The following is a 14,846-nucleotide window of genomic DNA, read 5'->3' as shown; positions in this document are numbered from 1 at the left end:
TTGAATGTTAATGCCTTGAAATAATCAATTCCTCATTTTCAGTAATTCCCAATAAATATATCAGAATGATTTTTTTCTTATTATACAGTACATTTTATATGTCTTCAGTTGATATGAGCTAGTTATCTAGTAAGTAAAATATGTTATTTAAAATTAACTAATATAACTGTACAAGATTTTTGTTTATACTAGCTGATTAGAAAAACCTCTACTATACCCTTCTTCCCTGAGTTATGAAAACAGTGGTATTTTTTTCTTTTATTGATGTTTATGTGCCAGATGACAATATTTTTGTGAACGTCATATCTTCTTCATGTTTAGTTCATTTCAATCTCCACAAATTACTGTATACATGAGGTCACCTATCACTGCACCCAATAAAAATGATTAGGAAATGTTCAGTTCCATTACACTAATGGCATGGCAATTAATTTGTCAAAATTCAGTGAACTAACTTATTTTTGCTTTGCGATTGTACCTTTTGCTGCCGATCTGCTTGCCTGTATGTGTACTTCTGTTCTTGACCTAAGCTGCATGGTTGGCCTTTGCATGACTGCCTCTCAGTAGTCTGTTTCTTCTCCCATTTTCCTGAAATACTTGAAAGAGAAAAATTAATATTACATTGATTTCCAAAGCCTATCATCTTCGGCGTGAAGAAACAGATTGGTTTGACAAGCCTAGAGAATCCCGACTGGAAAATGGACATGGAATTGAGAGAAAACTACCTGACAAATTATCTCACGCCCGACCAGCTCATCCACAGGAACAAGTAAGGAAATGTTGGAAAAGCTGACAGCTGCTCATTTACACTCTGAAAACTCTCCACACTAGCGTAGAGCTATTGGCCCAGCTTTTAGATGGCCCAATATATTGATGCTTTATAAAATCACAACTTCAAAAAGATACTATAAGTTATCTCAAAATATTTTTTTCAGGAATTAGACAGCACAGTACATTCTACGGTGGTAAATAGAGTTGATGCTAATTCATTCGCACATCACATTCCATCGGCCTCGGCAGTGATTTGTGGCTGCATAACAGGAGAAGGACTACTGCCTCTCACCTGGCGTTGTCTGCATTTGTTGTGTTAACCTGAATGGCACAAATTCACCTCTGTGTCAAGCTTCTTAATTGAACCCTAAAAGCCTCCATATACATTAGATGGCTGTTGGCCAATTGATCGTTAAGCTGACAGCCATGTCCTTGGCTCCTTCATACAAAGGACCACTGGAGCACTCTGGTTTCAGACACCTATGGTAATAGTTTATCTCCAGAGAAAATGAAAGGATTAACCACTAAAACTCAACAGGCCGGATCCTTCTCTACCCCAATATCATCTGTTGGGGGAGTCAGGAGGCCCCCATACACATTAGACTGGTTTGGTCCACTTTAGTCTAATAAATATGTGGTACTTAAAATAGAAATAAATTGGATAAGAAAAGCTTTGCATGTTGCGTCAGTCTCCAAAAGGTAAGTTGGCAAAACAAGCAATATTGTAGATTTTCTGAAGAGTAATTGCTCAGTGGACAGCACTTAGCTAATGGAGCAAGGCTCAGGATTATTGGAACAGAGGAGTGAGGTAGTCTCTATATGTAGTTACCTAGTTGTTTTTCATCCAAGCATAGGGTTATAAAACGATGAGGATGGGAATATGCTGAACTCTTGGACACATATAGAAACTTTATTTCTCACAGTTTTGATTGCAATATGAGACTTAATTGAGTCAATGGATTGTAGAATATAAAAGAAGGAACAGTTAGTATTTTTCATACTTTTTTGTATTTATGTCCTATATTTAGTTTTTGTTTAAATAGTCCTGTCCATCCCATGCCTTAAATTCTCTGTGTTTTAAATTAACACCTTAACCTCCAATGATGGGCAGAGTCCATCATTGGACGCCTCCCCCTGTTCAATGCAGTTTTCGGTGATGAGCCCACACCTTTTCCATCACACGACAGCTGATCTGATCAGCTGACATGTGCCCCTAATAGCCGTGGGTGTAATCGCGATTCACCCGCAGATGTTAACATGTTAAATGTTGCTGTCAAACTCTGACAGCAGCATTTAACAGGCACAAGCAGGAAGCTTACCTCCTCCCATCGGCGCCTGTGTCACATGACTGCAGATCGCCGATGGGTTGGCATGACAACTCGGGGTCAGCAGGAGACCCCTGTGGTTGTCATAGCTGGATATCTATGAGATCCGCCCAGTGGTCGTCGCTCAGAGCAGATGAGATATTCTGCTACATGCAGGTGATCTGATCATCGCCAGCATGTAGCAGAGCCGATTGGGTTACGGCAGCTTCTAGTCTCCCATGGAGACTATTGAAGCATGCCAAAAGTAAAAAAAAGTTTTTAAAAATATAAAAAAATGAAAGTTCAAATCAACCCCTTCCAAAATCTAACAACTAAAAAAAATCAAATATTTGGTATCGCCACATTCAGAATCGCCTGATCTATCAATATAAAAAATAATTAATCCAATTGGTAAACAACGTAGCGAGAAAAAAAAACCAAGATGCCAGAATTATGTTGTTTTGGTAGCTGCAACATTGCAATAAAATGCAACAACAGGCGATCAAAAGATTGTATCTGCACCAAAATGGTATAAATAAAAACATCAGATTGGCACTCAAAAAATTAGCCATCACCCGGCTCCAGATCTTGAAAATGGCAACTTTTTTTTTTTACAAAACTTGGAATTTTTTTCACCACTTAAGTAAAAAAGAACCTAGATATGTTTGGTGTTTGTGAACTCATAATTACCTGGAGAATCATAATGGCAGTTCAGTATTAGAATTTAGCGAACATGGTAAAAAAAAAAATCCAAAAAACAATTGTGGAATTGCACTTTTTTTTTGCAATTTCACAGCATTTGGATTTTTTTTCCCGTTTTCCAGTGCAAGATATGGTAAAATCAATGTAGCCATTCAAAAGTACAACTCGTCCAGCAAAAAATAAGCCCTCACATGGCCATATTGACAGAAAAATTAAGAATTATAGCCGTGGGAAGAAGGGGAGCAAAAAATGGAAACGCAAAAATGAAAATACCCCTGGTCATTAAGTGGTTAACTGGGATTTTGCAAACATGAACTCCGAGCTGCGAGATAAATGGAGTAATAAATAATTTGATCTTATTAATTTTTCATATATTAATTTAGTATTCTAACATTCTGTTTGTTTTAAAAATTTGCTCTAGTACTGTTATAGTGATTGTTAAAAAGTAGTCACTCATGATATATTAATTGACTGAATATGTTACCCTGAGAACTTTCATGCAAGATAAAATACTTGATCCCAACAGTGTGCTGTAGGTGGTATAGTATCTCACAACCAAGTGACTTAGTATATATATGTACTTACAAAAGCTTTGTATTAATCAGTTATTCATTTTTTTTTCTTATGTATTCCAATGGACTATTTCTTATATTCACTTTTTACACAATAGATGAATGGAAAGCCTATTCACTATCCGGTTCCTCATACGAGAATTAAACTGCTGAGGGACCCAAAGGACCATACGGTATCAGGTAAATTTTAAATAAAAAGTTAAAACAGTAGTAAATGGTTACAGCCCTACTTACCTTGCATTGTGTAGACTGTACGATACCATCACTACTTTCTGTAGAGTCCTTGTCATTTTGTATTGAAGGTGTTTTAATAGTCGGAAAACTAAAATGATGAAAGAGCAATTAACCTCCCTTGAACATTCTGGCAATTAGTGAAATCTATGTGTAGTTTTATTTCAGAATACTATTACCACTTTATACTATATAAGACTGTTGTTATTATTCACTAACAAATTTCACCTAAAAATGTGTATTACATACTGTGGTCTTTGCGCTTAATTCCTCTAGTTTGAGTATTGGATAGACCAAAGTAAAATTAATATGTGCCATATTTAAAAAAAAAACCATGGACCATATTTTAGGGACAAAGTAAAGTGGTAAACAAATATCAGCTATGCTCTTGTGCTCAAAATATTAAAAAAAAACTGCCTAATATGTGTAGAGAGATGCAACAAATTTATCTCATCTCTTGTGTAATACTTATAAACTTTATGCTATTTGCAGTATTTTTGCTGCTCAGTCTTTTAAAATATTTTTAAAAGCTGTCTGTCAGAACAAAGCCAACACTGGCACTCACTGCACCCTTGGTGTTGCCAAACACTTAAGTGCACATTCCCACCTACTTGTTTTCCCGATATTGCCACCCCTTCTTCTTTGATTGACAGATCTGGCTTCATAGAGCCATAGAAGGGTGGAGATGAATTGAAAACAAGCAGGTGGGTAGGTGTTATGCTTGGCGGATTGCACTAAATAGAATTCATAGTAAAGTGCAATTGTGATCCGGTGTCCACTGTGCAGAGATGTAGAACTGCTGCCAGTGAGCACTGACGGAGCACACAGCGAGTGATTACTTGTACGCACAGATTTGTCACCACTCACTGTGAACAGTAGGTTGAGTTCCATGCTCTGTTACTGCACAAAGAGGAACAGTACAGAAACAAAAGAGCTGCTCTGCAACTGAGCTGTGTCAGTGCCAGGCAGCAGCTGCCAAGGCAAACAGAATCATGGGGTGCATTAAAATAGGTCTGGATATACATGATGAGAGCATTATATTGCCTCTGTACAAATTCCTGGTTAGATCGCACATGTGTAGGGTTTTGGGCACCGCTGGTCATCAAGGATGTAATAGAACTAGAGCGAGGTCAATGGAGAGAAACAAAATTAATAAAGGGGATGGGGAGCTACAATACCCAGAAAGATTAGCAAAATTAGGATTATTTAGTCTAGAAAAAAGACAAGAGGCAATCTAATAACCATCTATAAGTATATAAGGGGACAATACAAATATCTGTCCGAGGATCTGTTTATACCAAGGAAGGTGACGGTCACAAGGGGGCATTCTCTGCACTGGAGGAGAGAAGGTTTTTCCACCTACATAGAAGAGGATTCATTATTGTTAGGGCAGTGAGAATCTGGAATTCCTTGCCCGAGGAGGTGGTGATGGCGAACTCAGTCAAGGGGTTCAAGAGAGGCCTGGATGTCTTTCTGTAGCGTAACAATATTGTATCTTACAGTTATTAGGTTCTTTAGAAGGACGTAGATCTGGGGATTTATTCTGATGGAATATAGGCTGAACTGAATGGACAAATGTCTTTTTTCGGCTTTACTAACTCTGTTACTATGCCACTATGTTAATTTCTATGTGTCACTCGCACACAGAAATGAAAGCTGTTCTGCAACTGAGCTGTGTCACTCGCACACAGAAACTAAATTGATGCTCTGCAACTGAGCTGTGTCACTCGCACACAGAAATGGAAAAGATGCTCTGAGCTTATTACCCTAACTAGGGCTGTGCTTGCTTTTTAACTCTACTGTGCTAACCGCACACATGTAGGCATGTAGGAACCAAATGCTAAGCCAACGGCTAATTGCCCCATTGATGCTAGCTGCCTGCCTACATGTACAGTCCCAAGCTAGACAGACACACAACACTTGCAGACAGAGTGGTAGAGACTCCACTCACATAGCCATTCATAAAATGATACTAGCGCACCCACGTGCTCCGCTGGGGGCTTTTTATACATAAGGCTCTGCCCCAAACACACCCAGTTGGACAAGACATCGCACACAGGCCAATCCAGAGCTGCCACGTCACCAGAGCTGGAAACATCCGACCACCAATGGGAAGACGCCACATCACGGACATGCTCAGTAGGGTGATTTCTGGACTTAAATTCCAGAGCATCCGGTCGCCATTTCTAATCGCTGATTACCATAGGCTGGGCTGGAGAGCCAGCAGTAACCAAATGAACAGCACAAGCCTGACCAAGATGCTGGGACCAACATCTATGCTCAGCAGCACCCGCAGCAGCTGAAGCTGAATGGGAGATCACAGAGGCAGATAAGGCTTGGGATCTATCCCATGCAGTGGGAGATTCTTGACGCCTAACAGATAGGTGCACTTAAATGTTTGACCATGCAAAGGGTGCAAAGGGGGCACTGAGCACCTGTACTTGGCTTGAACAGTCATTATGTGCTGACAGCCTCCCTTTAAGTAGGTCACACACTGTTGCGGCACTACTTGTTCTCAGGTTCACCACTTTTCTTTGTTTACCCATCTTCAAAAATAAAATGTCTTGACATGTGACATCTCCAGTCAATAACTGTCCACAACAGAAGCTCGCCAATAACCGTCATTCATATCGTTGCACAATTGTTTCTATTATTTTATGCCATATTCTACTATAAAAACAAAATATTTGAGGCTGCAAATTTCCTTTAAGTTATTAGGAGCAATTCTTCTTAATTGTACATTTTTGGATATGTTTTAAGGATATATTTTATGATAAGGTTTGCTTAGTATTTTATTAAAGATTTAAATTATATTAATTTATTTAATGCAGGGTTATCTAAGGAAGCACCTTGGTAAAATGAACAATGTTGGTTTTGACCTTTATTCTTGGTAGAAATGAACATATACAAGTTATTTCTTTGACATTTACACGCAGGTCTAAATAGGAAGAAACACCTGGTGATTGTAGGAATATGAATATTTAAAATATGTTTTGATGTTCTGTTCCCTACCCAGGTATAATCCATAGTGAATATATTTCGCACCTGTTACGTTGTGACAGCAACATAAATAATTAGTTTGCCCAATTAGTATTATAGCCACAGCACTATGAAGACATGCAATATAATAATTCATATGACAACTGTGGCATATGACAATTTTGATCTTTTGTCTTTACATATGAGTGTTTTCCCTTTTCTAAGCTTTAAGAAGAACCTACCATCACAAATTCTAAACATGATTAATTAAAAAAAGGTCTTCCTACCAATAGAGGACCCGACTTTGCTGAGTTAAATCTAAGCTTCCAGGTTTGTCTGATTCTGGTATGATCAGCACCTTCCCTAAAACCACCACTGCATCATATGGCGTCAGGACACAAGAATGTTGACTTTAAAATGGATGCATTGATTTTGGGTGGATGTGTGGCAATGAATTTGCGGTCACTCCCCATTAAAGTCAATGGGAGATATGAGAACAGCCAAGTGAACTAGCTTATAGGGTCAAGGTGACATAAAAGTCTTTTATCATTGGACATATATTATGTTTGCCAGCTATGGTGAATTCAGCATAAATTATGTTTCATTGTTTAATCAATAGGAAATGGATTTGGAATGCGAATTGTTGGTGGGAAAGAGATTCCTGGAAGTCAAGGAGAGATTGGAGCCTACATTGCCAAGATTTTCCCTGGTGGAAGTGCTGAGCAGACAGGCAGACTCACCGAAGGTAAGAAATATTGGGAGGATAGTGAAATTGATCTATGGTATGATTTTTATTTAACTGCTTTATGATATACTTGGTTATGTTTTTTTAGATCTGCATAGAAGGCACTGTTTAATACTGTATTGAAGTTTTAGAAAGTACCTTGTATGCGGACAAACTCTAATACATGGAATATTATACCTCTAGACCAGTGGTTCTATACCTTCCTCACCTTGCGAGCCACGTCAGAGTCAAGAGCCACATCCAGCTCCCATCCCCCTCACAGTATTGACACCCAGAGCCCCAATTAACTGGTACAATGATATCCAAAGCTTTTCCACAGAAATCACACTGAGGCTGTAGAATAAAATCCAGGGGTTCCAACTTTACCCCCATTCTCACATCAAGCACTCCCACCACAATGTTGCATCTCTTTTAACAGGTAGTATCATCCTGTCTCCAGTTTACCATACTTCATTCATCTTTCCAACCCCATGGCCAGTATACGCACATCCAGATCTGCTTTTCTGTGCAGGAGTACCGTATTTTCCGGCATATAAGACGACTTTTTAACCCCTAAAAATTCCCAGAGGAGACTCTCCTTCAGGCCCTGGGATCCATATTCATGTTAAAAATAAAGAATAAAAATAAAAAATATGGATATACTCACCCCTCTGACGAACCTTGGCTGTCACCGCTGCATGCGTCTGCCTCCGTTCCTAAGAATGCATAGAGTGAAGGACCTTCAATGACGTTGCGGTAACGTGAGCGGTCAGGTGACCGTGACGTCATCGGTCCTTCACTCCCTGCATTCTTTTTATTCTTTATTTTTTACATAAATATGGATGCCAGGGCCTGAAGGAGAGTCTTCTCTCCTCCAGACCCTGGGAACCACACGTCGTATAAGATGACTGGGCATATAAGATGACCCCCGTCTTATACGGCGGGAATATCCCAAATTCCATATTTTATATGGAAAAGTTGGGGGTCGTCTTATACGCCCAGTCGTCTTATACACCAGAAAATACGGTAATTACAAAAGTCATCATCTGTAAATCTGTTCTTCATAGCTGTTTGCTAGATGTGGTGCAAACAGCTATGAAGAACAGATCAATTAAAGACCTATGGGCAACATTTGGCTCCCGTGCCACTTTCTGAGTCCCTGTTCTGGACAATACCTTGTAAGCAGCTAATACATTAGTGATATATAGCTTTTGCAAATACCTTGTTTTTTGTAAAATTTGTATAAGATTTCTGTTTTATTCCTTTATCTATTTTCTCCTTAAATGCTTTTGTCATTTTACAGTCATCAATGTTGCCTATTAATTAATGATGAGAAATAGATTATTGAAATGTATCCAACTTAACCAAGTGACAGCAATATATAGAGATGAAGAACAAGTCGATAAAACTTGTAATAGATTTTTGAGGGCATTAATTTGTCTCGATTTCCTTCTTAGGTCACTCTTACGTATAGAAGAAAATAAGTCTAGGACTCTGCTGCCTCATATGAGCTGTAATGTTCATGTTGTTCAGTCTTGTATAGTGATATAAGATCACAAAAGTCATCCTCCTTTTCTTATACGATTTCCTATGGCAAACAATATTGAGGAAATGCGCACGTTTACTCAAATCTATTATTTATTCTCTTATCTATTTAAATTATTAAATGGATGTTTTTTAAATTTTGATTTCTTTTTTTTATATATAGTTTAATGCTCTCCTGCAAGAAGTACTGTAGAATCTGTGATGTGCGTGAATGAAGGAATCGAGTATGACTCATTACCTCCTGACATTTCTACTTGTTTGGTAGCATTCATTGCTCACTTCAAAAATAATAATAGAGCTTGAAATGCATGTCATGCGTTACTAAAATAATTTAATCAGATCACAGCCTGATTTCATATCCAAGCCTCCTGTGTTCATGTTCGAGGGTTTAGTTTTTGTATAAGATCTTGTAGTCAATTAATTGCTGTCGCAAAATGGGATAGATTAAAATAACTTCTGTCTAATAATAGAAATTATCAGTGTATGAAAGGAGAAACCATTCATAAAAAATTGGGAATGTGAGCTGAATTTGATCATTTGCGAATATAATATTGCCAAGTCCAAGTCTATCTCTGGATCCTTTAATATAATGTTGGCCATTGCACCAAAATTTGTATTTTAGTCAAGCAAATTAGGCTCACAGGTGCACGGGTGGGCATATCTGTGCATTTGCAGTCCTCAGTTTCTCTTTGCTTCTCCTTGCTGGCTCCACACACTGATTCTTGATTGACAGGTGATGTTACGGAGCAGAGCCTCTTTGTCCACCATGACAGCACTGGCAGAAGAAGTAAAGAGCCAAAAGATGGCATATGCACCAGTGCATGTGAGCAAAATACTGTACATAAATGTCAAGAAGGTATGACTAGCTGGATATGGCATAGTAATAAGATGTAGAAGAAATTAACTGCAAGGGATGCCATCAGAAAATCATATGTAGCTTTATTATGGTCTTAGCATATAGCTCCGACATGTATAATGGCCAATACTTGGGTCATCTGTGGACCTTTGCCACGTTCTGTCTGTGTCTGGAAGCTTACCCTGCAATGCTGACCATAAGAATCTGAGTAGATATATGATGTGTCAGACTTATCATAGCCCACCATTGTGTGTTTCATGGCTTACTTATACCTTTATTGTATAGAACCTACAACTTGTGGCTTGTGAATAAAAATTCACACACATTAAAGTTACAATGAAATCTCTAATTGATGATCAGATTACAGGATACTGGTGATGTTGGTGCTGAACAACATTCAAACAACTGCGTTCCTTTTAGCGGACTTTTCAACATTTTTGATCTTATAAACTTTACCAGATGGAGGCCCGATGCTATCGCATTGGGAGGGCGGTAATGTCATGATGGGGACAGGCTTTGCAGCATTGAGACTCTCTCCCCCCATGTGCTCACCCACCTATCCACTCTATCTTTCCCCATGTGCTGACTTCTCCCATTTGTGCTCTCTTCTTTGACCTGTCTACCCCATGTGATATATGCAATGTTTTTGTCCCAGTGATGCTGTTGCTCTTCAAGAGTCTCATTTGCCCATTGTTGTCTTTGACTTTGTACCTTTGCTGCTTTCCTTTCATTGTTATTGGCGTACTTTTTATGAAGAGCCACGTTGGTGTTGATATTTTCTTTTTAAAGGGGATTTTCCATGAACAAAAGTTATTTTAAAAATTGACTGTGTCTGACTGTGTACAGAACATACCACATCTCCTGGGCGGGGGAGGAAGCAAAAGATAATACTGACATTACAGCAGGAGATCGCAGAGGATACATTTTGTGAGGTAAAATATTGTTTAAAAACAGTCAGTCAAATATTTTACCTCACAAGATGAATCCTCTGTGATCCCCTGCTGTAATGTCAATATTGTCTTTTGCTTCCTCCCCTGCCCAGGAGATGTGGTATGCTCCGTACACGGTCAGACACAGACAATTTTTAAAATGAACTTTTGTTCATGGGAAACCCTTTTTTATGTGACCAGCTTCCTCTGCGTGTAGACACGTCGCGCGTCTGCCACCGGGATCAGTCGAATGATTCACTGCGCCTGCGCTAAATTCACGCAGGCGCAGTAAATCAGACCGCCGCCATCTTTGTGCAGACAGCGGCGGTCACATTAAAACTGCGCATGTTTTTTTTTCTCTACTTCATTGTGGAGATACAGGGCAACTAAATTACATGCATCAATTATCTTATTCAGCTGGGCATTTCATTTCTTTCAGCTCTGTGAAAGAAACATTCAACCCAGTATAAAATTGTCCAATCATAAAAAGTCATAAGGAGGAAAAGAAGACACTCACAGTTCTGACTGAAATGAAACGCCACATAGTAGGTCAGAACTGTGCCAGCATGAGCTAGTTTGTCTGCCATCCTCAACTCCTCCTGCAATGCTCCTCACTCTGTTGCTGCTGTCCTCCTCCTCCTTTCCCAGTACCTTAATAATAGGAAGTGTCGGGAGGGAGACGACGTCAGCGTGATCGCATTGGACTTTAACTGTTTCATGCAATCTTGTTTGATCTTGACTCCCTCCCAGCACTTTCTGTTATTAAAGAGCTGGTAAAGGAGGCAGACAGTGGCATCAGAGTGAGGAACATCACTGGAGAAGTGAGGTCAGCATATTTACTATGGGTAAGCATTACTCCTAGTGCAGTTAGAGAGGCATTGTCAGCGCAGTCACGTAAGACAGTAAGTCTCACATTACCACACTAGCACAGTTCTGACCTCCTTTATTTCTCTTTGGGCATTTATTTTAGGTTACAATTGTGGGCATTTTCTTTTTCCTCTCCATGATGGTACATTTTTATGATTGGACAGGGTCATTGACAGTATACGCCCACAGAGGTGAAAGAAATTAAACATTCAGTTGAAGAAAATTGGCGCTAGTAATTTCATTGCCCTGTATGTTTACAACCCCTTTTAGAAAAGAAAAAAAATGCTAAATTTTTTTTTACCACACATTCTGCTACTATGTGTAAAGTTTATTAGGTCAAAAGTTGTGAAAGGTCCTCTTTCACACCACTTAGAAAGCTCTTCGGTCTTGCCCATGTTGTAGAGGGTAGAGTCTGACTGATTAATTGAATCTGTGGACAGGAGTCTTATATATATATATATATATATATATATATATATATATACTGTATATATATTTTTTAGACTGTTCATGTCTTTGTTAGTGGGCAAACTTACAAAATCAGCAAGGGATCAAATACTTATTTTCCCACTGTAAATAATATGCCACACTGTACATACACTGTAAATAATACTGCTATACTTAACACATTAAAAGATCCTTCCAAAGTACTGTATACCATTGACATAGGCTCTAAGTGTGGTGTGAACAGAGCCCAATTCAATATATGCATTATGGTTTCTCAAAAAAAAAACATTTTTTAATGGTCCTACTGAGTTATATTTATAGAATAGCAGCAATACTGAATAATATCTAACTATTTTTTAGTGACCAGTTTATTCCATTTTTTTTTATTTAATTTTTTATATTTTCAGAGAACATGAAACAGAGGGTGGATTTGATTAACATTTTCCAACAGCATTTATTGCTTTCACCAGCTTGTTTGCTACATAAAGTACAGACGCTCATTGTAGCTTGTTTGCATTATCCAAAGCAATTTTATTGAAACAGTCACTACTGGTTGGACATAAACTGTTAATTATTTATGACCTATTCAGCAACAAGAAATCATAAACATGATCATTAAGATATAAAGAGTTTTATGTCAACTTATATTCTGAGTACAAGTTGTTTGCTACTGGCTTTGCCTGGTGAGATTAAGTCCTACAACTTATTATTCTAACTTAAATGCAGTTACATGAAATTAAAAAAACTTTTACTGGGCCGGTTTTATGCTTTTTTTGTTCGGCATCAAAGTTTTCATTCCTAAAAATGCTGTTCTAAAGGGGTTGTTCTCACTTGTCATTATTGGGAGTGCACCGCTACTCTTCCTTCCAGCTTCATGTTTGCTTGTGAGAGTGCACTTCTGAGGATTGACCATTCTGAACAGCGGCATGGTTGTGCTGCTAGTCTGAACTGTACGCTCTCCGACATTGCAGCAGCATACTAATTGAGCAGGGACACTGAAGCTGGTATGGATTACAGTGCAATCACTAAATTAAATATCATTTTGTTCTTGAGAATAGAGAGGATTTTTTAAAGGATTAAAATTGCACAGTTGCTGCTTGTTTTTACTTGCATTTTGCAATTTTAACCCTTATTGATGTTGAGACAACCCCTTTAATATTATTTAATATTTACAACTTTGTGACTATCCATTTCTGCCGTCTCTAACTGCCAGGTTTGGGATTCTATTCTTGGCTTGCACGTACTCTCAGCTTATCTGGTGAGTTTTTATGTGGCTGACAAGATGAATTTTTGTTATTTCTCAACCCTTGTCTACAAAATGACAATGTCTGCAGGACAAAAGCTCCTGTTACCATAACTGCATTTTGTACATTACACCTTACAAAGACTCCAATCCTCTGCTCATCGTTTATTTTCCATCCAACTATATTAATTCAGTATGTAGTTTAAATATCACATTTTTGAGAGGTGATATATAAAATAAGATATTTATTTAACCCCTTAGCAACTGCTGATACACCTTTTAATGGTGGCAGTTAAGGGGCCTTATTCCTGAGGGTTGCTTTTTAACAGCACTGAGAAATAAGTGAGTAGCGCCCCCATTTGTCAGAAAATGTACAGGGCTTCAGCTACCAGTGGTAGCTGAGACCCTGGAGAGCACGAGCATGGCCGTTTTTTTCATACACCCTGCTTTGCTCCCTCAGTTCCAAGAGTCTAATCAAATCTGCTTATGAAGCAGAACAGTTTTTCTACACGGGATCCCACAGCCTGATGGTAGTAGAGTCAGTCATCACTGCTGAATTGTCCCAGGCAAGACCAATTTCTGCAGCCCCCCCCCCCCCCCCCCCATTGTGGTATCTCGACAATGCATTTTCCCCTCAAATTCCTCCTTTTTCAGCTACTCCTGGAAAATAATTAGATGTCACCAATGTTGCCCCCTTTGAATTATTCCAAATTTTTGTTACTGCAGAAGTCCTACAGTGGGTACGGAAAGTAAATTTGGTAAATTCAAAAAAGTTCATTTTTTTCTCATTAATGTACACTCTGCACCGCATCTTGAGTGAAAAAAACAGAAATGTAGAAATTTTAGCAAATTTATTAGAAAAGAAAAACTGAAATATCCCATGGTCATAAGTATTCAGACTCTTTGCTCAGTATTGAGTAGAGGCAACATTTTAAGCTAGTACAGCCATGAGTCTTTTTGGGAATGATGCAACAAGTTTTTCACACCCGGATTTGGGGATCGTCTGCCATTCTTCCTTGCAGATCCTCTCCAGTTCTGTTAGGTTGCATGGTGAATGTTGGTGGACAGCCATTTTCATGTCTCTCCAGAGATGCTATATTGGGTTTAGGTCAGGGCTCTGGTTGGGCCAGTCAAGAATGATCACACAGTTGTTCTGAAGCCACTTCTTTGTTATTTTAGATGTGTGCTTAGGGTCATTGTCTTGTTGGAAGGTAAACCTTCGGCCAAGTCTGAGGTCTAGAACCCTCTGGAAGAGGTTTTCATCCAGGATATCGCTTAGAATTATCACCAAAAAAGGTCTATCTTCGTCTCATCAGACCAGAGAATCTGATTTCTCATAGTCTAAGAGTTCTTCATGTGTTTTATTTTAGCAAACTATGCGGGCTTTCATATGTCTTGCACTGAGTAGAGGCTTCCGTCGGGCCACTCTGCCATAAAGCCTTGACTTGGGGAGGGCTGCAGTGATAGTTGACTTTGTGGAACTTTCTCCCATCTCTCTACTGCATCTCTGGAGCTCAGCCACAGTGATCTTGGGGATCTTCTTTACCTCTCTCCCATGATTGCTCAGCTTGCCTGTACCGCCAGGTCTAGGAAGACTTCTGGTGGTCCCAAACTTCTTCCATTTAGGGATTATGGAGGCCACTGTGATCTTAGGAACCTTGAGTACTGCAGAAATT

At 38.9% G+C, this 14,846-nt stretch overlaps 1 protein-coding gene across 3 annotated transcripts in view; it reads left to right on the top strand.

Moving 5' to 3' along the window:
- The window catches only part of PCLO (piccolo presynaptic cytomatrix protein), a 665,287-nt gene that overhangs the window by 508,949 nt on the left and 141,492 nt on the right, over window positions 1–14,846 (top strand). For all 3 annotated transcript variants that reach the window (XM_069765158.1, XM_069765159.1, XM_069765157.1), the window contains 3 exons: window positions 636–769; window positions 3,448–3,529; window positions 7,179–7,304. In XM_069765158.1, coding sequence (XP_069621259.1) covers window positions 636–769; window positions 3,448–3,529; window positions 7,179–7,304 — 342 coding nt within the window. The remainder of the gene's footprint in view (window positions 1–635; window positions 770–3,447; window positions 3,530–7,178; window positions 7,305–14,846) is intronic.

Source organism: Ranitomeya imitator, chromosome 4 (assembly GCF_032444005.1).
Source record: "Ranitomeya imitator isolate aRanImi1 chromosome 4, aRanImi1.pri, whole genome shotgun sequence".
NCBI lineage: Eukaryota > Metazoa > Chordata > Amphibia > Anura > Dendrobatidae > Ranitomeya > Ranitomeya imitator.
The sequence above is the reverse complement of the archived record's forward strand: the minus strand, read 5'-3'. Positions and strand labels throughout refer to the sequence as shown.